At 35.5% G+C, this 24,584-nt stretch overlaps 1 protein-coding gene and 1 long non-coding RNA gene across 7 annotated transcripts in view; both read left to right on the top strand.

Annotated features, from left to right (window-relative positions):
- The window catches only part of LOC145978225 (uncharacterized), a 323,131-nt gene extending 312,978 nt beyond the window's left edge, over positions 1 to 10,153 (top strand). For all 6 annotated transcript variants that reach the window (XM_083110697.1, XM_083110694.1, XM_083110695.1 and 3 more), the window contains one exon: positions 3,812 to 10,153. In XM_083110697.1, coding sequence (XP_082966823.1) covers positions 3,812 to 3,932 — 121 coding nt within the window. In that variant the 3' untranslated portion in view covers positions 3,933 to 10,153. The remainder of the gene's footprint in view (positions 1 to 3,811) is intronic.
- A 5,074-nt stretch (positions 10,154 to 15,227) lies between these two features.
- On the top strand, positions 15,228 to 24,269 carry LOC145978233 (uncharacterized). Its single transcript, XR_014440659.1, has 3 exons — positions 15,228 to 15,318; positions 19,979 to 20,077; positions 24,138 to 24,269. It is a non-coding gene; the product is annotated as an uncharacterized LOC145978233 (long non-coding RNA).
- Positions 24,270 to 24,584: the final 315 nt, after the last annotated feature.

The following is a 24,584-nucleotide window of genomic DNA, read 5'->3' as shown; positions in this document are numbered from 1 at the left end:
TCTTAGATAAATCCAACAAAACAGGCTACATATTGAATACTATCACGAAAAAATGAAACATAAAACTGCATTGGTGAACATTATAAAAATTGGCAAGTGCATGCTCCCAACCTCAAATTTACTGCAACACTAGTAATTGTAATGATATTAACGCCATTCTCTGTCCTGTCTGTTTAAACTCGTGAAGATGGTCATTAATCTCTTACTGAGTGAAGTCAATGTCCAATATTATGAAATAAATACTAATAATATATACGTAGTTATTTTAATATCATATTTACTCGAATCATTCAATCATAAAGGCAAATCACTTTCTTCAAGAATTCACTTTCTCTGCCAGCTCTGCTAGATTTTCACTTTCCATCTACTGTTTTATACAAGGGGTACCCAGAAAGTAATTTCCAATTTGTATGAACCTTGATTTTCGCAAACGCGAAAACCTTGAAAAATGTTAATTGCTGCGAAGTTGTATTTGTGAATGTACAGTGATGTCTGGACACATTTTTCTCCCATTCAAAATATCGAAATAATGCGAATTTGACATAAAATGCGAATTGTTGGCGTTTTTAGCGATTTTTTTTAAATGTCCTAAAACAACAAAAAATTACATAAAATCCAACATTCTTATCTTTTCTAGGCTTAAAGAAACAAAATGTACCATATTTGTGTACATAGAACGTGCAAGTTTTCCAACATTTTATTCAAGAATAAACTATAATGCTTGTTATACATGGAAAAATTCTGACAGCTACATTCAATCATGTATTTCCCATGATCGATTTTATCAACTTCAATCAAAACCATTTGCATCACAGAGCAAAGTGGAAGGGTTCTAACAGGAGATCGAGTGCCTATCTACCGTCACACAGGAGCCGCATCTTCAGTATTTATGGCGCGAAATGAGTTTTGAATTACCAAGTTAAGTGCTCAACATCGGCATTTGTCGAGCAAGAAATAATGGAGCCCAGTCATTAGGGCGTCTGACTACCATGCAAGAGACCCGGGGTCGATCCCCTGCGGGGGAGAACCGGGATCTTTTCCACCTGTTCAAACTGCTCCGGCGCATACCCAGCGTCGTATCAAGCGGGTACCTGGAGGAAACTTTGGGGTAAAGGTAGCCAGGAGCGTGGTGCTGATCACATCATCCCCACCTTCGGCCGTGATCAAGAAAGTGTGGAGCCCTAATTCCACACAACCCTAGATGCCTTTATGGCTTGGTGCAAAGCACAGGGGAGCACTTTACTTTTACTTCCTCAAATATATGTTCCAACATTTCAAACTGTCACGAAAATGCGTAGACCATGTGACCTACAATTTAAAATAATGGTTTTAAAGCACAATTGAAATATTAAGTTTTAATATACATTTGGCAGAAAAATGTTCTAAAACAAAAACTAGAATTTTGGGAAACGTAACACTAACAAGTCAAAAAATATATAATGCCAATTTTTGGTGCCATAATATATTGAAATCTGTCACATGAAATTGATTGTTTTATAATTTTTGGGTCGGTCGCGCCACTTATTGTCATTATGCACTCCTCAGTATATACAGGGGAAAATTCCATTATCTAAAACCCTTACCTTAAAATTAGAAAGGTGGTATGGAAAATAACTTTCAAAGATATCAAACTGTCATGAAGAGGCGTAGGCTGTGTGACTTACAATTTGAAACAGTAGTTTAAAAGCGCCATGAAGGTATAATTTCAGATATTTGCCAGAAAATGGGCTAAAATGAAAATTTGAAGTTTGGGAAAGATAATACCGAATAGTAAAAAATAAAAAATATACCAATTTTTTTTTAAATAATAAAAAATCAAGGTCCCAACCGATTAGGCATAAATAAAACAAGAATATCAGTAGTAATTTATTGCATTAGTAACAGTGAGTCCTAACCTAATTTTCGGCATAATCATCACCGTTGTTCTGACATTTGTCGTAGCATGGCACTAAATTTTGTATGCCCAAGGCATATCTGTCGGACAGCAAAGACTGGAACTATCTCTACCGCAGTGTAGCTGCCAAATCCTTGTCCTGCCAGAAACCTCTTGATTTGAACAAAGAGATGAAAGTCGGTACATGCAAGGCCAGGACTGTACAGGGAGTGGCCCAAGATATCTCCCCTGATGTGATGCAAATGCCCACTTGTACTCAGCTGTATGGGGTTGTGCACATTCGATTGGCCTTCTATGAATTGTCTGCACCATCGGCTGACCATACTATCACTCACGACGCCCGGTTTGCACACCTCACACGATTGCTGGTTACTCTGTTGCGAAATTCTGAGCATGCAAAAATCTGATTACTACACGTAGGCTACATCGCAGTCTGTGGGAGACTGTATGAGAACTGAAATCTTTAACCTAGAACTGCCCTAAAACGTCTGCATTGCGACTGTACCGATTACAGCTACATGCCACTTCTTCCTGCCTGCATGTGTGTGTGTCACTCTCCGGCCACTAGTGCTGCGTAAAGACACCATTGGAGCTTTTTTCAGGACGCCACTTGTGTATGAACTTTCAGAAGCTGTTATTAACCGAGTGTTCCTGTTTTAATGTTTGGTTAGCTAAATCAAGTACCTATACAATGCAATTCTATAAATTCCTTGCATTAAATTTCTAATACCTACAGCAATAATGGTATAACTGCATGTTTTCAGTTTCACAGTACTTCACTTGGATATACTGTTGTTTCACTTATATGCAAGAGTTAAGTTGTTTGCTTTACAGAGAAGAGAGAAGTAGCTTTATGCATCGAAAAATGAGTCCGCACTCATGGTTCTTGCAAGCAAACTCAGTGGAAATATCAACATATGATACGATATAATGCCGAGAATGGATAAGGAGACTGTTAGTTTTTGTTTCTACTTTATGTTGTTTCAGTGTAAAATGGCCAAATAAGACTGTATCTGAAACTCTTGAGTAAATAAATAAATAAATTATATTTCTTAATCAATCACTCTTCACTCTTATCTCATTTAGTCGTAACTTTAAAAATAATCAAGTATTTTATTTTAAACTTACTGCGGATAATAAAATTCCATAATCCTTCCCTAACTTGTGAATTGTAAGAAGTTTCCAAATCCACTATTTTGCTGTTTGAATTCAAATCTTAGAGAATATAGAAATTAAGTCAATTTCATAGAAGATAATATTGGTACTTAACAAAACCGTACGTGGATCTGTATGAGTTTATTATTTCCATTTGCAAAAACATCGATTTAGTTTAGTTTGTAATTGTCAGGGAAAAATGTAAATTTTGTCCTGGAAAACCTGGAAAAGTCAGGGAATTTCATTTCTGCTTCTTTGTAGCCACCCTGGATGTGCATTGTGGATTCTTTGGTGACACACACACCCACAATTACAGAGTGGTGTCACAAAAAAGGTGGCCAAAAGTATAGAGTAGTCGGTTTTTCAGTTTTTTTTGTTTTTTTTGGACCACCTACCCTGTATAAATGCGTGGGTGTTTTAGCCAATTGTACAGCCCTGATAAAAAGGAAATTGATTTTGGTCACAGGCTCAGTTACCTGGTGGAGCCATAGTTTTCACATCTCTTATCAAATTCAGATTTTCTGTTAACCTAACAAAAGCACTAACACATTTTTTTTTCCATTTTGTATGTTAAATTCGCTTTTGCTTTCGATTACACAAACATATTTGTGCTAAATAAAAATTAAAAATTTTCGGTACAAACAAAATATACAAATATCTCACTTTGAATTTTAAAAAAGTTGTTCTTATTTTCAATTTTGAATATAAATTTAAGATGTTTCATCAGAACTTGCATTACCCATGCCCCCCTTTTTTTTCCAGGCCTGTGGCCCAAGAACCAGCTGATGTGTTGAACGATATCGGCAACATGCTTGCCAACCTGACTGATGAGCTGGATGCTATGTTGGAGGAGGAGAAACGACAGGGTTTGTCTAGCCAGTGAAATTTTACTTTGAACGTGAGGCTTCAAATGTATGTAGAGTTCCTATATGGAGACATGATTGTTACTCTTGTTAATTTCCATTTGTATCATTATGAAAAAAAGCAGCCTCACCTAGCAAACACATTTGATTTCCAAAGATCCAACTTTTGTGTTATTGTTTTTTAATATGTTGATGCCAAATGAGTTTGACTACACAGCAGTACATTGTATGTATGTTTGTGCGTGTAGTTATAAAATATAATATTTGTAAATAGTTACCTATAGATAACACTTGACGAAGACTGGTTGTATATTACTAGGGAACATAATCACCCGAGCCATGTAATGTTGTCTTATTTACTTTTACGACAGATCGTGTAAAGCCTTGGCTGCTTCACCAAGAGTTATAGCCACACCGTACGGAGGGCTCCCTTGTATGTAATGTAATGCAGACTGTACAATCACATATGAATTTTTTTAGATGTGTGGGAGGCGTGATGGAGCAGAATAGTTCCACAATAAGTTTTGTTCAACACATTCCTTGTTATTTTTTATACCTGTTTCCTTTTATACGTAAACTAACCCAAGAAAAAAGTTCCTTGGAGTATTCATTTTTTAACCTTGTTTTTAAATATTTTGTGTGCAATACCCCCACCCTTTTTCCCTCAAATTACATTCTTCTTACATTGAACACTACATTTATGTTAAGATTTTAATTATGCATTTTTCACAAAATATACGTGTACGACCCTTGCTTAAAATTCACTCCAAAGGGAGGGTTGCTTGTATGTAATGTAAGCATGCATTTTCTCAACATTGACGACAACATATCCTTCACCATATTATGAATTGCTCTTTAGGATAAGATGCTTTAATAATAATCTCTTCGTGAAGAGAGTAGTTCATGCAGTGTACTGTGAGTCTCTTGTACATTTTGCGTGAATGGGTGCATGTGTGGTTTACCTCAGGTTCGCAGTAAAATGCGTATTGCACCCCAACAAAGATTACTTACTGCTGTTCTATTTATGTTTAAAATATTTTCACTGTTCTTATTGTACAGCCTCTAAATATCAAGGTACTTCTATAATTCATGCTATAAAAGGTAAGATTGTTCAGTACAGCTCAAATTAAAATATGTGAAATTCTTCCTCCCACATGTATCTTAGCTTGGGATTTCCATAGTAAGTTGCCACTACACTATTTCTACCATGGTTGCACTCAATGCATGCCTTCTCCCCACACCCAATTTTCGCCAGTTAATACACAAAATAACATGGCAAAATTACTGATAAAGTTAACATATATCAATCAATTCTAACTACAGGGCTTAGAATTTAATAATATTCTTAACGAGAGTCGCCCCCATAGTCTAGTAACTATGGTTTTCACCTGCAGGGATATGGGTTCGATTTCCAGAAAAGAAATGTTTTGCTATGAATGTGTATGTTGAGTTGAAGTGAATAGGTGAATGACCTAACATTTCGAACATTGTCATTTTGTAATTGTGAGCCCATTCCTATCAGTAATGCTGGTTTACCTTCTGTAACTGCAACTGACTACAATTGTTTTGAAATCATCCCATTTAGTGTATTAAAGCATAAAATGGACTTAAACAAAAACAGTTTTGAACATGAGAATTGCAATTTAGATTTCTGTGATGCATTATCGCAGATAGGAATTTTTCTGTAAATGTACCTCTGTACATTGTAAGATCCACTCAGCATCTCATCAGCGGTTGGTTACCTGGGAAGCAAATTGGGTTGGCCATAATGTTGATCGCACTCCCACAAAATATATATATATATATATATATATATATTCTTCATTATTTTTTTATTTTTATTTTTTTATTTTTTTTTTTGCTCTTCTGTGTGTTTAGGCCAATTTTGATTATGGGAATGAATGATGATTAGATAAAATTGATGAAGGACCCACGTTCAGACCATGCTCAGCATTAAGCTATCTGTATTTTTGTTACTTGGCATGTTTTTCTGCCATGTTTGGCTAATCATGACAATTAATGATTATTAAATGGAATTAATGAAGGGACTCTCAAAGAATGTCCATATCCATGCTGGAACTTGAACGTGGGAACATCAATGGCATGAACACACTCGGAACTAAATAAACTATCACAAAGGTGTGCAGCCATAACTCCACACCCCTTATGTGCCGAACCACGACATACCTACCACCAACATTTGCAGAGTATATAGGAGGTGGAAATTTCAATGATGCCAAGATCATTGCTTTTCACCTTCAAACTTTAAATAAAGTACAGTGGAAAAAATACATGGAACTAAGAGGTACAAAAATCGAAGTTTGAATTCAACATGAGTAGCTTCTATTGTGTCGCAGCTGGCCGTTGGTTTTTCCAACCATCGCCTCAACTTGCGAAAGAGTATCAATATTTGGGAAGTGCACACACACACACACATGCCACATCAAGTTTGTTGAGTCGATGCTTTCACCAATGAAAGGTCCGAGTTTGAACTCTGGCTAGTGTATATTTCATGTGACTGTTGCTCTTTCATCTAATCAGCATCTACCTCATCAATGTTTAAAAAAATTACATTAAGAAAGAAAATGCAAGTGCACAATAAGTACCTTGATATTTGAGGCTTGTAAAAAACTTTGTTGGGCATAACCGATTATAGTTCCACAACAGTAATAGCATTCTACCCCCACTAGGTAGCCCAAACATACAAAAGCCAAACCCCTCCCTTTCATTTCAAAGTCTTACAATGTGAAATAAAACTATGGGCTAAGAGAGAATTACAATGGCACAAATACCAGTTACAGGGTTTGACACAAACAACTTTTAAAAAAAGTCACAAACTTAAGTACAATTTCTTGTGAAGTCGCATTTCAAAAATTTAGTAATAGTCCCCCTCAAGCATGTATAACAATCATTTTCCAAATATAGTAACAAAATTGGTAGGTGTAATGAGCATTTTCATTTTATACCTAAATGACTGCATGATTCGTGCTACTACATATGTAAGATTGTAAAGACTTATGTAAAGGTAACAGTTTAGTATTTATATAAAGAATGTTGTTACATGAAAACCAATCAAATATTTGTACATTTTGTCAAGTTTGAAAACAAATTCTTGAAAAAAGTGTAGTAGAATTTATACAGGTAGGAATATTTCAGTAAAACAAAATATTTACATATTGTCGAGAAGGAAATGAAACAATAGTGTCATAAGCATGTGCGAATAATAGTACTATATTGTCAGGTTTATCATCAATGCGGCATGACCTATATTTATAATATTTTTTTTTTACCGAGATTGGCTTTCTTTTTAAAATTCTTCACAATACAGTTGAAAGTAAAAGTATATTGGACATTTAAAAAAAAATACTGAACACCTATTAATACAAAAAAAATCAATTTTCAAGACATTCATGGCAGTATATTTGAAAGTACGATCTCAAAGAATTATTTAGAAATTGTTACAATTTTGCGTCAATAAAATCTTATGAGAATATACTGATATCTATTAACCACACATGCTTAGAAAGAAAGAAAATACTTATATGTATTTTGAAAATTCATAATGTCAATTTCTGCAGACCTCAAAATTTGTAGTACATAGTTAAAAAAGAAAGAGTAAAACCTTTTTTTTATTAAACACTTTGTATGCATCTTTGAATGTAAGTCTTCAAGATAGTGATACCAGATATCTATGTATATTATGTGATTTTTGAAGCATGGAATGTTAGAATATGATGAAAAGTTTGTATGGTACTAGGGAAAGTACAATGGAAAGATCCTTGAAATAGTCCCTATATTACTTATTTATTCCATTTCTTATTTATTTACAGGAGCAAGTAAATTACATAATTTAAAAGATATTAAAAGATTTCATGCATTATTGTGTCAACTTACCAAATTACATACGCAGCTAAAAAAAAGACATTCTGCTACTTCCACCACAAATAGCTTATTAACACTGTATTCTCCACTTATATAAATACAGGGTTATTCAAAAAGAATGGTACAAAAGTAAAGTTAATTTATTTTTAAGTGAAAAGAGATACAAAAGCAATTCTGGTGGGAAAGAAGAAAGGAAGGTTGCAAATTTACCTGGGCAATTACAAATGTTGGATATGAGCACCCTGGTCTGTGGTAATGGAGGAACTTGAATTTCGCACGAAAGTGTGTCTCAACTGTAACAACTGCCTCTGTTCGTGCAAATTCCATTATGCAATATGTTTGCTCTATCTTCGTTGTTGCCATTTTAGCTATCAACAAAAAGTAGCGCCTCTAGTGAATTTTACGTCAACTACAACCACAGGCTATAAATTTACAACCTTCCTTTCTTCTTTCCCACCAGAATTGCTTTTGTATCTCTTTTCACTTAAAAATAAATTGACTTTACTTTTATACCATTCTTTTTGAATAACGCTGTAATTTACTGTCTAAAAATATCTTTCCCTGTGCATATGTTTATTTTAGGACCGTTATGTGGCATCTAAAAACACGCAACACATAAACATGGAAAGTAATAAGTACGACAGAAAGGTTGATTGATTTGGTTTATTTTACTTCGCTTTTCTACCACTTTTTGCTAATCGCAACGATCTATGGCTGATGTATACATTATCGATCTACATATCCTGCAGCCTCTTTTGAGATGATGTTTGTGTCTACAAATAAGAATAAAAATATTATCCTTAATGACAAAAAATTAAGTTTCCTACATCAAGCAAGAAGACTTGAATATAAGGGAGATCTCTACAGCCTACAGAGGTTAGAATTTTACATGGGTGCTTGTAAAAGTCTTACTTTTTTTATATTTACTCTAGGAATATGTTATTCAATATAACTGCAGAAAGCATATGAACGGGAAGAAAGATTGACATGGATCAAAAAATGCCAGAATAATGTTCTGATTGCATATTTTAGAAGAAACTTGCTCTTTGGCAATTAAAATATTTTGGGGAACTTTAAAACAGCATCAATACATGAAAATTAATCTTGATATACGGTTATAGGACGGCCATTTTTATTGTAGTGGCAACATGTATGAGAAAGAAACTTGAAAGAAGATACATACGGGAATCATTTACAATATCTTCTGCTGCTGCATGAACAAGTTTCCAAATATCTTGCAGTTGTTGGATGCCACTGATAGCTCCCGTTCGTGCTAGTATGCGCAGAGACTGTCCTGTGGCCGAATGATGCTCGGGGACGTCTGGAAAGCATTTCCTCCTCAGCGGTTCCGTCATCTTGTGAAACAAATCAAAGTCACAGGGACTCATGTCAGGATAATAAGGTGGGTGCTCCAACACCTCACAAAAATACGCCGATCATTCTCCAGCAATCTGCGAAGTGCATCAAGGTGGTATGGACCTATTGCCGTGCGAGGATGCCCACCACCATGTTCTTTCGCGGCTGATTCACGACCACTTTCAAATGCCTTGACCCATCTGCCAATGGTACGATTCGGTAAAGCATGGTCCCCACATGCCTCTCGTAAGCCCTTGTGAATTGCCGTGCATTCCTTCCACATGCAACCTGAAATTTGATGAATATTCACTGTTGTTCGGGGTGGTATTATACACACCCTTCACTTTAACGTCTTATAACCACCACACAACAGTACTATTCAGTACCAAACACCTACACACGATTCCTAGTACAAGATTAAACAACACCCGATTGTCTTTTGTCACATCGACAACTGACAAGCAACAGTGTTGCCACTACAAGAAAAATGGCCCTCGTAAATATGTAAATCCTGCGATGAGCATAATGCTTGAGAATGCATAGACAAGACCACTCTTATGATTACAATCAATACACAAAAGAATTCATGGTGTATGGGAACAATTAACCTAGTTGAAAATGTAAACATTAATGTTATTAATTTCTAGCATGGCATGAAGAAACATCATACATATCTGGTATCACTATGTGCTATTGTATATAAATGCTATACCTACATGAAAAACTATCTATTCCATCAGAATCCATTTTGCATTTCCATAAGAAGAACAAGTTGTAGATACATACAGTGCTCTGAAATCTACCTTGTACATACCAATGTTTGACAATAAGGTGCACTCCACATTGTGAGAAAAATCTATATGTGCAATGTTATTTCTTGTTAAATTCTAGAGCATACCTAGCATTTTGCAATTAGCGCTTAAAACAGGCAGGGATGGTAGTTGCAATTAAGTGTAACAATAATCAAAAATTGCATCAGTGTTATGAACAGCATGCCTTCCATTCAGGTGAAGTGGTTCATATATTAAAAAAAAAAAGCTCTGTATTTGTAACAAAGCATTGTCTGTGTCCACTGTTATGGAAAGCAGAAATTTGCTGGCAAACCAAGCTACCATTGCAGTGAAAGGCCACAGAGTATGTTGTTATGATGTCAGTTATCTCTATCTGTACATGGAATGAAATATGAAAAGTGTATAATTGACAGAAATTTGGAAATGAAGATTAGCGTGTGCTTATTTCTTTATGCGAATACTAGCAAATATTGTTATACTTCTGTGCAAACTTTCTGTGTAAATATTACAATGAAGCAAGATTCTTTTTTGCACTTTGGCACGTTTTTATTTTATTCTTTTGTTTGTTTTTGTTATGCTAATGACTAAGTACATTATGATAAATAATGTTCTTAATAATTCAAGTTCGTCAAGTTGGTCTGCTCTGCAGCATAGCTTTCAGCTCAATGGAAGAATGAATCAGAATAGTATTGGAGTTAAAAAACACTTTTTTTAAAAAAATCCACTATTAATGTTGCATTTATATGTATAAAAGTTTATTTATACCATGCGATTTCACTAAATATTTCGTATACCTTCCAGCTCTATTTATAACAGTAAACAATGAAACAGAAATAACAGATTTAAAATACTAAAATTGTAGAGAGGTCGCCATATTGATTTTTCAAGGGTCTACAGCCATAACTATTGTGTTGTTCATAAATTCAAATCCATGTTGCAAGAAAAACACCCAATAATAACAGATGAATGAAATCAAAGCTTGTCAAAAGAAATCAAGAAACTTCTACCATTTACCCATGTATATTCACTGCCTAACCATGTGATGCAAACTATTTTAGAAGGAATTAGTACTACACAATTCCTACAGATGGCTCTGTAAAACTGGCTAGGAACACTAAACAATAGCAGGAATGAAAGCAAATGTATGATAAAAGTACCTGTTGGTTCAAGTTTAATTTAATAGTGTGTTGGTTTATTTATTATGTAGAATATGCCATGTAAGAGTACATGTACAAACAACTGCTCTTCCTTTGTCACATTTCAGGGATGCTATGATTGTAAAACATTGTAAAAATGTAATAAAAATCTACCATCCTTGCTGTTTTAGCAAGTTTTAAGAGTAACATTATTTGTATGTAGAATGAAAGATAAATTAATTGAAGTTCCAGAAATTCTTTGTCAATTTTTTTTTCTGTCGCCACTCACCCCTCCCATAACATTATCTACGTAACAAGTGAACTTTGGTGTAATATATAACAAGTATGTAATTGTACTGTTTGAACTTTGTATAATGTATTAAATAAATATAGCTACTGAAAATAAAATACTTCTATCCTCATTTGGTGAATTTTCCAACCCCGTCCCGTATCCAAGATTGCACTTTACGTTTTTGTTTGCAATGACGTGTTAGGGGTAAAGTGAATGCATTGCTTTAATGTGAAGCCACATAAAGTGACAGAATGACAGTGTTGCAATATGCAAATATTAAGAATGTTAAGGCAAGATTGTTTTATTATAGCCTGTGGAAAAGGAGTTGTGGTCAAAGGGTTGGATGGCAACTCAAAGGTATGTATAATAAGTAACTATCTGAAGCATAAACTGTATATTGTTTTATTGCTTACAGAGTTATATCAGGAAATGCACATTTGTGCAATTTCGCATGTGGCACATTTGTGCGATTTCGCATGTGCAGTTTGTGACTTTGTTCCCTATCTGCATGTCCTCCTCCATGGCCATGCAGTCTAAGGTGCTGTGCTTTGGACTCTGACTGAACGACGGCATAGATTCGAGTTTGCCCGAGTTCAGTCTCTGGGTTCTCGGCCTGTGTATAGGACCAGTGGCAACCCATCATCGTGAGGAAATTGGGGAGCTACAAGTGAGTAGCGTAACCCGATCTCCAAAAATCTATAACAGCTGGGGGTTTCGACGTTCTGACCCCACGTCGCCCCAATACCGGTTCAAGATCTCCACACCTCTAGGTAGGATTGTGGGAGGGAGACTGGCAGTTGGGAGATCGGCCTAGGCCCTTCAAGGGCTGTTGAGCCACGGGTTATTTTTATTTTATCATTTCCCGATCTGCATATTGCAACACTAGTGCATCGATTTGGATTTCGTTCAATGGTTAAATTTACCTCCTACCATCGCTTTGTCATCATGAGGACAGTAGCGGTGCCAGGATTAATCATCTAGGGGTGCAGAATGAATTTAGGGGGTGCAATGTTGAAAATAAAGAAAACATGAAATTTGCATACATGTTTTAATCCCTAAATCAAATGTCAATCAACTTTTAGTAGGCATCTATGATAATATGCTCATGAAACTGAAGAATACTAGTGACTTGCCTTGCTTAATTTTTGCCTGATTTTAGCACAACAAAGATGTTTGAAAAGAACAGCTTGTTCAAGGAAGGCCAATGGCATATGTTTTTTCCATCGAGAGGCCAGCAAGACAAGGGATTTTTCCATGGAGAGGTACATTTCCCCCCCTAATAGTGCTGCTCACTCTCTCTAAAAGAATCCTTCAGTGTGAAGTTACCATGTTTCTGCAACACACTTATAATAACTAACCCAAATGACCATGACTGAAATGTACACTTTTAGATTGACATCCATTGTTTTAAGTCCAATTTATGCACATATAGACTAACCGAGACTGGACTTGAACAGTTTAAAGTGGGATCCAAACCACTATGTGCCTCCACCGGGTATCGAACTTTAGATCCATTGGTTACAAGGCACAACCAATTGAGATACAAAATTCAGTTATAAATCAAATGTCAAATATGTTGTGTAGGTAACAACTGATGTGTGGGTTGCTACTATGCAACCTAAACTTCTGCAATTTGAAAAAGAAAACAACTCAATAAACAAGAAGAATAGGTTACAGGGTGGAGGGGAGGGGGAGAAACAGCCAGCCACAACACCTGCAAGGTGGAAAAACCAGTTTCACCTAGGAGGAAATAAAGACATTAATTCCTTAGAAATGTAGAGTGACTACTCATGTGAGGTTGTATTGTATGTGTAGCGTGAAAAAGTTCTGGGAAACCAGAATGAAGCGTTGCAGATAAAATCAAATAAAAACCACTAATAATAACTATGTTAGATTATTTTGCATGTACAAAAAGTGGTTATGCGAACCTTCAAGAAGAACAAAAACTCGATAAATACAAAATCATGTAGTCACTTCCACATAATTATCAATTCACTTTTTTTTTTGGATTGCTTCATTTTTCTGAAAATGTTCCGTTGCTTTGTTACCCCTCTTTCCGTATGCGTCCATTTTGCATAATACATAGCCTACCTTCCATCTGCCCAGATGCTGAGGTGCCAGAACAAAATGCTAAATGCACAGCAACTTTAGTTAAAATCCCTTGGGGCCACACTGTCCCCAACAATGAACTGGAACATTTCTTCCCGAATTTTTGGCCTCTTCGTAACAGTCTTTGAAAATGTGTGGATACAACTCATGTTAAATAATTTCCTGAAAACGACCTGATGATACTTGAAAGCAACTGAAATTTTTGTTCCAATGGTACTTGAAGAAAAAAGGAAGAACAAGTAGGCAGACAAAATGGGTATCAATAGTGCAATGGAAAACATACAACTAACACTGAGCTATTGATATATACATATATATATCGTAAAACACAAACAGACTACTTGAAACACAAGAAGAAACAATTCTGAAGAAATGAAGACAAGGGTTGCTGATCTTTATAGACTGCTGACAGTACAGGAAAATAAATGTGGAATCTCTTTTAGAGTAGGATCAATGCTTGTGTGTTGTAAATAATAATAATAGCACACTCATTTCAGTACCTAACATTTGGCCCTCAATATGACAACAACATGACATAATATGAGAACATGACATATTCTGTAGAATATAGGTTTTGGATAGGAGTGCAGAAGAAAATGAAGGGGTGCCCCCTTGTGCTGCCCCTGCATGAGGACAAGTGATTGGCCTAAGCCATTGCAGTCCCTTAGTTACATTTATTAACCTTGGAATTTTCCACCTTCAGAGACAACAATAGAATAATGTGCATTGTTGGTTTTGTGCAAATCCTGGTCTAGATCAAATTGAATTCTGGGATTACAAGGAGCCAGCCTTATACATAAATTCCTGTATCTTTCTTGGTCTATTCTCAATATAAAATTACTTCTTTCCTCAGTCTACTAGACGAAGGCCACAGAATATAATGCAAAGAACAGATTTTCTTTATTGCAGGCAATGTGTTCTTAACTCGTTCATTAGGTTCTTCTAAATTGCTCGGATACTTTGTACTCCCCAGTTTTTCTACAGTCTCACTAGCAAGATGTTTGATATTTGGGTTTAAGACTACTTTATACACAGAAAGGCTAATTGAGACTGGACCTACAGTTTAAAAGTGAGATCTGAACCACTATGCCATTGGGAGGCTTCTCCACTAGCAAGACTTGTGGGAACTAATTCATTTATGCTACTAGTGAAGTTATAATGAAAATAAGATAGATCAATAAGAAATTTAATTTCAGTAAAGAAAATGCAATGAAGAGATAGATGCCCATGAGGATATGTTCTAGTCTCTGGTATTTTTCTCTTTAAGAGCCTGCCAACATCACAACATTCATTTTACATATTTACCTTCCTATGTGGATATGTTTCTTTTTACAAGCTAGGAAAGCTTATTAAGTATTTAGATTGATAATAGTTACGGTACCAGTTAGATAAGCCGGAGACACATTTAACTCGTTTATTTTCAAATAAAATTCATTTCTACTTACCTCATATGCATAGCGGAACATTTTTCAACTTTGGATCACTTTTTTTTTTCCATGAAAAAAACGTTATTTTTAACATTATAATTACCCATACAGCACACGAAGTCAGAATCATGTTTCTGAAAGGTTACGAAGTCTCATTTACATAACATACTTCAGTGTTTCCCTGTCATGGTTGCTTTAACGTTGCGTGGTGCTTTCATATTTTGCGCTCGTTACATCTTACACAGGGATCTTTCAACGTAGTTACGTGCGATAGCCGACTCGTTGCTTCCCATCATCCACTGCGCGAAAGAGGTTGAACGACGCTGCACAGTGCACACCGACGAAACCAAATACAGATGAGTAGCGTGGTTTGAGGTTTGTTTCATGGAACAATCGTCTTTGTAAAGGCAGAGGTAAGTGTATTAATATTTACTTTCTTAACAGTAGTCTTTTTTATGACGAAAATACAGAATTCACAACATGAAATAAATTAAATATAGGCTACTATAATTAATTCTGCTTCCTCCATGATTGGAAACAAAGTGAGTTTCATATTAGTGCGAAAAGTATGTTACTTTTATTGTGAAATTAAAGTAGGGTGTGTGAAAATACATATATTAAATATATATACACACACACACACACAACAGAATTACTTACGTACCGTGTAATTTATTCCTATTTCTACGTGCAACGTAATCAAGGATGTAGAGTTTGTTATCATTCTGCCGAGCGTGGCTGACTATCGCGGGACTGTTTACCCACTGTACTCCTCGAGAATTACGTAGAAATTTTTTTAATCGACAGATTTCAACGTTTTATGTAATGCAAAAGTGGTTCCAGCTTTAGGAAAGCTCAAATAACGGATATATTTGATACCATAGAATGGCACACGTAAGATAAAATCTTCAATTTCTAAGTATTTTCGCCACTTTTTGTTGGTAAACATTGTTTGTATGTACAGTAAAATAGCGAAAGAACACGCCGAAAATGACTATCAGTACCAAACCTAACAATCCTAACCTAACTACGTAAAATTATAGCTGCTTTTGTGGAAAGTCGTTTTGGGTGCTATATTCACTTGTGTGAAGTCTTCGGGCTGTTCTGCTTCACAGTAAAGTAACATGCTAAGGAAACAAACGTACTTTGCTTCACAATAACACATTTCCGAAAGCTAAAATCAACTGAAAACGTTCATAAACAAGAAAATCTTCATAAACAATGCAAGATATTTCACTTTCTTTTGGGGTACAGAGGGACAAGTGAACATTTGGTCTCACTGCAGAACATGGGCTGCTTTTTTCCTCTAAATAGACAAACAAAATTTATATCCCCTGAAAGTACGTACCTTTTACTTCCATTTTCCGGTGTTCCTTTTACGATTACTATTATATTATTGCGCGTAAAAAATGTTTTTCCTGCTACTAAAAGCAATGCATTTCTCCATTTGTTCGCGTCCATATTGTTTACGCACTCAAGTGTTGTGCGATAAGTGAAACCCTTCGTTTCGCGGCATTCGAGTTGATTTGTCGCTCTGGATTCCACCCACAGATGCACAGTTTCTTTCATTATTTCAGACTAGGAATGCTTACAAGGTTAGGTTAGGCCTGTTAGGTTGGGTTCCAATAGCACAAATACAATGAAAAATGTTTTTCCTGCTACTAAAAGCAATGCATTTCTCCATTCGTTCGTGTCCATATTGTTTACGCACAGTTTCTTTCATTATTTCTTCGAGGAATGCCTACAAGGTTAGGTTAGGCCTGTTAGGTTACGTTTCATTAGCATAAATACAATGACTAATTATTATTTAGGCTAAGTGAACTAAACCTAGCTACGTAACAACGTAGGCATTTTTTACTTTCGCTAGATTTGTGCAGGAATATGCCTTTTCCTTCGTTGCTACGATTTCAATACCGCCCAACCTGGACACGTTTTTCTGGTTTTTTAAAAGAAAATTTACTTTCCCCGATTACTAACTACAAAACGTTACCAAAAAATTATGAATCGCGTTCCTCCTAAGCAGCCCATATTCTGCAGTCTTACCGAACATTTCCAGCGCGCACAAATAAAATAACGTGGAAGAATACTGGAAAGTGTTCCGTTGTGGACTGCTGCTGCTGCTAATGTCACTTGACGTTGGTATGAATAATTATTACAGACCAAAATGCTTTCATTGTTAGGTTAGGCAGCTCAAATTTGAAGCATTAAAATTCTTCCGTAAATACTTTACAATGCCCGCAATGTAGGTGTGAAGGGGTATTACATTCCTAAATGCATTTGTTAGGTTAGGCAGGCCAGGTTTAGGGCTGTTGTGATAGCAATTCCATATGCTATTCTCATCACCTGTTGAAGAAGCTGTGGCCTAAATATACACCTTTTGCATTTACATTATACCTCCCCCCCCTAATTTTGCACAAAACTTACCCTATTCTTTGGAAAAGAAAATTTTCTATCTTTCGTGTGTATAGTGAAGAGGTGTAGAATACCTTGTACCATATAAGTTGTTACGTTCCCAGCCTCTATCTAAAAATATTCACGTTTCAACTAATTCATTCTGCGATATAGTTACAATGTGTAAATTGAGGGCAGCACCATTGTCATGCAGTTTTTTGAATTTTACACACTGGCTAGATGAGTAGGTAGCAACAGCTATGCCTGCTTCGAGATATGTGCTTACATGTAACAAAAACCTTTTTTGCCCTTTTGTAGGCATAAACCTGAGCTGCCTAACCTACTCATGTGTGCATCCTATTTATAGCAGGAATAAATATGTGAATAGTATAGGTAAGTCAAGTTTAGGTTATTTCACCTATTGGATGCATACGTCAGTAGGTTAGGCAGGTCAGGTTTATGCATACTGTATAAATGGCCCAAAAATATTTTTTGTTACATGTTCGCACATATCCCAACTCTATTTTTGATTACATTGCTTGCAAAAATATAATTGTCACATTCTTGCAAACTTATGCAATCAGACTTTGTTTTAAAATATGGATGGGATCTACAACATGCACGAAGTAAAATTGTAAATTATTTTTGAATCTCGATTCTTGTTACTACAGCTCCTTTGGTGGCAATAATAAAATTAGCCGTTGATAACACAAAATGTACATGACACTCTTAATCAAAATTCTGTTTACATTTAAGTATACAATTATAGACAAAACAGACATGGTACTGGCTACCATAGCCCTCTGAAAGATACAGCATGCCATGACTTGCAGTAGTGTCACAGTGCTGTGACTGGTTGCATGTATATTATTACAGGGTATGACTGAAGATGACCCTCTCAGATTTTCTTCATATTTGGCATACTTACTAATTGGGGCCTGCTAATGATGAATCTGAAGTTAAAATTTGTCGGAAACGTCTAGAAATTGCAAAATATTTGCGAACCATTGACACTTTCCAAACGAACCATTGACGTGTGGTTAGGTTAGGCAAACATAGTTAAAATTTCATGTCGTAGTAGTATCAGGAATATATATATATTTGCTTGTGCAACAAAAAATTTTGCGAAAATAGACTGTTTCCATGTGAAAACTAACTCCTTATTTTCACTTATTTTGCAATTTCTAGACATTTCCGACAACTTTTAACTTCAGATTCGTGATTACGAGGCCTCAATTAGTGAGTATGCCAAATATGAAGAAAATCGGAGAAGGGTCCGGTCATCTTCAGTCGTTCCTATTACAGTGACCAACTGTGCCAGGTGATGAAGCTAATGCTTTTATTATTATTATTATTATTGAATCTGGTCTCATTATTCATTGTAATATGAGGAATGTTTGTTACGAGATACACACTAATTCATAAGAGATTGTGTTGTATTATTAGTTTCCATGCTGCTTGATAGGTTAGGCAGTTATGTGCATGGGTTAAGTAAGCACCACTCTAAAAATTTGGAATGACCATATCACTAGATATTTAGTCAGCTTTTCCAATATTTTCACCATTAATCAAAACTTAATTTCTAATTTTATTTATTCTTTACTTGCACCAGTCGTTAAGTTACTCAGTTAGGCTTATCACTTGTAAGCAGAGAATGCATGTTTTCCTTTCATTGTATCTGGCAGTACTGTTTTTAAATTTTGTGATCTACATTTTGAGAGCAAAAGTATGTTCTCTACTCATTTTTTTTCTCCAGTCTTTTGAGGATGGAGGTATGACTTATTTTCTGGTGAGGCTTGAGATGCCCTGCATACATAGGCATGTGGTTAAAATCAAACCAAATTGTTCCAAGGAAGGTCAGCAATCGAGGAGAGGAGAATATCAAAAAATTCAATCAGTTTTATTTGTTTTAAACATATGTGCATGCATAGGTGCACCCAGGAATTTTTGTATGAGAGGGGTTGGGGGTTGTCAACCAAATGAAAATGTGAGTCTGCTAGTTAGGTGGACCTTCGTGGTACTGAATGGTTAATATGTAGTTATATAAACATCATAGCCAGGAACATGCCTCTTATAAAAAAATAATTAAAAAAATACACCTAATATATTTCTTATTCTCAAGCAACAATTTTAGTGCTGGATGAATTGAAAGTCCATCAAAAGTGTGCTACGATTGATAAATGCTGCTGTGCCATTCCAGACAATTGAATCCTATTATTTTAAAATGCTACAAGGATGAATAATTTTCCATTATTAAATTGTGGGGGAAAAGTAATTTGCTGTAATGGTAATAATGGTCCCACGGTTGGGGGGGAATGAATGTTCAATTGCAATGTTATGGGGGAAATGAAATATTAACTCCAACCTTGCATGTGGGGTAGGTTCCACCACTACCCTTTTTATACTCTACATTAATTCCACTATCAGTCACCCATCAAAATAATCCTGTCAGTTCATTACTGACCGTTGACTGTTGCATGTAATGGTTATGTTCGGGCTGGGGTAGAATATACCCAATGTCCAAGGTTGCATTATTGTTTCTGCAATTTGTCTTCTATGCACTACCGAGAATTTCACATGTTAATTCATAAGTAATTTATTTGAGTACTCATCCACATTAGGAATCCAATTTAAATAGAAATAAATTACTACTGATTTAATTCATAAAATTTCTTCTTTTAGGAACTGTTCACCAACACTGGCCAAATGCTAGAGCAAGAGGTGTCTAATATGGCAGAAGTGGCGTGTGCGGGTCAAACTCAGAAACAACAAACAAAACAAGTAAGTTATAATGATGTAATGGAAACTGGAATAATTTGCATTTTTTTACTCTCAAAAGTCATGAAAAGCAATACACTGATTCAGATTAACATATTTACACTGCAGTTAGAGAAACCTAACTACGAATTAGATATTTGCCGGGCTTGTGGTTGTGCTAGTTTTAAAGTGTAATCTACCATCACATTCTCCTTGATTTACAGTGAGAACATAGGCATCAGCAAGATATAGATATCTGCCATTGCTCCCATCAGCCATTGTTCCTCCCACCAGAAAGCTTGCTAAAGGCATATATAGCAAGAAAACTTGGTGAAACTTTTTCCCTCCATATGGCAAGCATAAAAATTCATAAAAAAATTAAAAAAAACATTTTCGCAAGCACCCCTCCACCCTAGTTGTCTCACTGTCACCATGTTAAACTACATGAGCATCCCCAAACTAACCCCAAGGCTCTATCAAACATCCCCATCTAACATTTTCCACTTCAAACTCAGAATCCAGAGACAATGAAATGCAAATTTATTTTCCAAATCAGCCTTGCAAATGTTGGTTAAATTACATAGCAGACATATATTCCTGTTTGTCCTTTTGTGTGACTTTCGCACAGCATAAGAAAGTGTTCATTGCGGTTTGAAGTGTTTTTTTGTTTAGGTTCACTTTATGCACAGATAAGCTAATCGGGTCTAGACCTACAGTTTATAGTGGAAACCGAACTGCTAGGTGCCTCCACCGGAAATTGAACCTGGGACCCCTTAATTACAAGGCAACGACGTTACCACTATGCCAGTAGGGAGGCAATAAAGTGTTTGTGTTATCATTTTTTATGTGAGATGCAGAATTTTTTCCAAGAATGGTTTTGGTTCTTTGAGAAATTGTACAAACATACAGAGCTCATAATTAATTTATTTTCTCCCTTTCCAAAATTGAGCCTATTGTATTCTTAAATCACAGACATTAGAAAAAGAAGTCTCATTTTGGCACATCTATCCCCCCCCCACACACACACCTAGATGTGGCACAGTGAGTTTGAGTATTTTTTTTTTAATTTTGGGTGCATCAGCACTAAGGCTATTTTGCACCCGTCATATTCTACGGGGTCCAGCCGTAACAATAACGTTGCATAACTAAAATCATAAAATATTAAAATCTTCTGACTTTCGTTAAAAGCTGAGGCTGTAAAGGGGCACTCAGCACACATAAGGACAAAAGAACAGGACAATACAAACAAAATTATACTGGCCATAGGGCCACTCGCCAGAGCCTCGTTAGTCTTCAGTCCAGGGTGTACTAATGTGGAAGTGAGGTTGACATTTGGGTGTACCACGTGCAGGGTCACCCCTTGAGTTTGAGATGCTTGACTGAAGGAATTGCTGTAAAAGTTTTGATATAAATGTATAGAATAACTGTCATTCCATGTTTGTTTTATAATCTCAGAGTTGGAAGTGGTCAGATAAACTGGCTTTTTTGGGAAAAAAAAAACATGCAGGAGATGGCAGTACTTTTCCTGTTGCATGGTTTTCGTATATCTCCCTACTGTAAAATAGGCACTCATTTCTAAATATAAAATACAATTTACAATATGAAATTTGTAGCTAGATATAAACAATGTTTTCAAAAAAGCTGGCTTTTTTTGAATGGGCTGCTCTTGCAGAGTGTAATCTTCATATTTCGGTAGGCTTATTAAATATATCTATGTAGTATAAAAATATTCACATAACTAGAGTAGTTTTGTGTGTGTTTTTAATGTAACCTAATAGTATGATATGATTTTCAATGATTGAATTTGTTATAGGATCATTTACATGAAGCAAAAAATAATATACTGCTCTATCTTTTGAGAATCTTGTATGAAATCTCTTTATATTAAAGTTTGTGTTCGGAAAAATACATTTGTATTCTGGCTTTCCAGTACATAATGTATAATTTGGTTAAATGGCGGCTAAACCTTGACACGGAGCAACTAGTGATATAATTTTGCTACTTGTTGCAGTGGTTCTCACCTTTGAGATCACAGCCTACTAAATTTATTTCTTAAAAGTCGATGCCCTGATCCCAAGAATTTCATTCATAAATACATTTCTGATCTTTAAAGTTTGTGTAAATTAACATGCACTCTCAATGAATATTCAATATTAATATATAAACTATGGCATAATCATAAAGAGTAATACATAGTTCAATTATGTATAGGCTTGCTGTCAAATATGAAATTAGATTTAAATTAGTTGCAAACCCCCTGGGTGCAACGGACCTTTTGTTGAAATGCACTGGCATTAAAACTGAAGCAGAAGCAAATAAGACTGACCGCAAATGGCAAAAAAATATTTAAGAAATCGGGACTGGACCTACAGTTTGAAATTAGATCCAAAGTACTCTGCCTCCATTGAGGATTGAACCTCAGACCCCTTCTTATTACAAGGCAAGAGCATTTAATTTATTCCACTCCAGAGGTCCATTTATTTTTATGAAAGGTACCTTATATAAAAATCTGGCCTTTTTCCAACAACAGTACTTGCAAATTGTTCTCTCTGATTTGCAGGCTAAACTAAATCTTAATCTTGGATGAAGTAGCTAATAATCTTGTTAAGTATAGAGAAAGAACATTCAGACCGAAGCAACGCATGGTAGTGGGGGTGTCACATTGAAACCATTTTATTATTGAATCACTGCTTCCTTTGCTGATTATATATGGCTAGTTATTTATTAATTATAATAATTACAGAAATTACTATCACAAATAAAAAATAATAACCAATTATTACATGAGTGTGTCACATATATTTTATCATTCCCTAAAACTCGCAAAACCCATGATTTTTATTAATGATTTTTTGTTTGTAGAAGTGCAGTTGTTTATTAAATATAATTATTACAATAATTACCATCATTACCAACTAATTGTACACTGTCACTGGCATGAGTATCTCGAATGAGACGCATTCAAAGATGACACATGATATGTCCCCCAAGTGCATTTTGCCTCCTAATTACATTACATTTATGTTTTTATGAGCAGAAGTAATACAGAAATATTAGGAACATTCCAGGGAACCATGTAATTTATTTTCAAACAGTTGAAAAATCTAAAAAATAAGAGGTGGTTGGACTGCAAACCCCCCTCCCCCTCTTCCTCGGTAAGCTAGGATTAAAATTGTAGCTGAACCACTATGCAATATGTGCCCACTGAGATTGGCCAATATATGTCTCTTGGCTGCTGCTGCATCATGTAAAATTTTTGTAGCTAGTTGTAAAATATGTGAGTACAAACCTGTAAACTCCTAATAATAACTTCAAGTGAAATAGGTTAGCTGCAATTGGTAAAAAGCCAAAATTTCTGTTGTTTTTTCTTTTAAAAAAAAGCCTGCTTTTTATCGAAAAAAGAAACAGTTCATTCAAAAAGCTAGATTTTTTGCAACTCTATCATCTCGCAAGAAAACTTGGCATGTTATGCAGTAGCTTGTTGCACAGCCCAGAATGCCAAAATTTCATCTTCAAACATTGGTCAAATCACAATTTCCCGATAACTTATTGATCACTTTTCACATTGTTGCAACGTTTTTATTTTCAAATTAAATGTCTTCCAAATTTGTGCAATATTCCTGATTGTTGATTGATTGAATTGGCTTATTTTACTTTGTATTTCTGCCACTTTTGACTAATCGCAAAGATGGGGATGCTGAAATTGATGAATGGACACTCACAAATACCTATGCCAGGCTTTGGTCCGGGACCCTTGGCATCATAGCATGTTGTGATAACTACTCCACTCCATCATGGAGGCAGCTGGAGTATTCTTTCTGTGATGAAGTTGGTCTTTTTTGTTGATGAAAGTCATCTTTGTTTAGAAGCCCTAGTGTGGCATAGGTATTCTTTTGCAGATATTATCACACACAATATATTTTAGAAATAAAATTGAAGTTAAGAATATTTGGTATATGGGAACTAGAAGTTAAAAAAATTGGCTTGTTATTTTACTGATGCAAAATATTTTTCTTTAAATGAAAGTTCTGACTAGAATGTTAATTCCGAATTGATGTTACACATGACCGTATTTCCTTTACAGGAAGGAACTGAATGTTATTCCACTCCAACATGAGGGTATATTGCAGAACCTGCAATGGAATTCTTCTGAACTACAGAAAAAAGTGTATTTAAACAACAAAAATAAAAATAAAGGATATATTTTATGAAAAAATGTTTTTTTTTTTCATAATAACCATAACCACATAATGTATGTGTAATTTTTGAACTTCAATGCTGACATGAATTGCTTGGTTGGTTGGTTGATTTGGTGTTTTAAGTTCACTTTATGCACAGTAAGTCTAATTGGGACTTGACCTACAGTTTAAAGTAGGATGTGAACCACTATGTGCCTCCACCAGATATCAAACTTGGGATCCTTGATTACAAGGCAATGACGTTACCACTGTGCCATCGGGGAAGCCCTTGGACATGAATTGTGCCTGAGCACTCGCTGGCATCATAACTGTATCAAAGTATTTTTATTTAT

The sequence above is a fragment of the Lepisma saccharinum genome, chromosome 24 (assembly GCF_977018435.1).
Source record: "Lepisma saccharinum chromosome 24, izLepSacc3.1, whole genome shotgun sequence".
Lineage (NCBI taxonomy): Eukaryota > Metazoa > Arthropoda > Insecta > Zygentoma > Lepismatidae > Lepisma > Lepisma saccharinum.
This window is presented reverse-complemented; position numbering and strand designations above follow the sequence as displayed.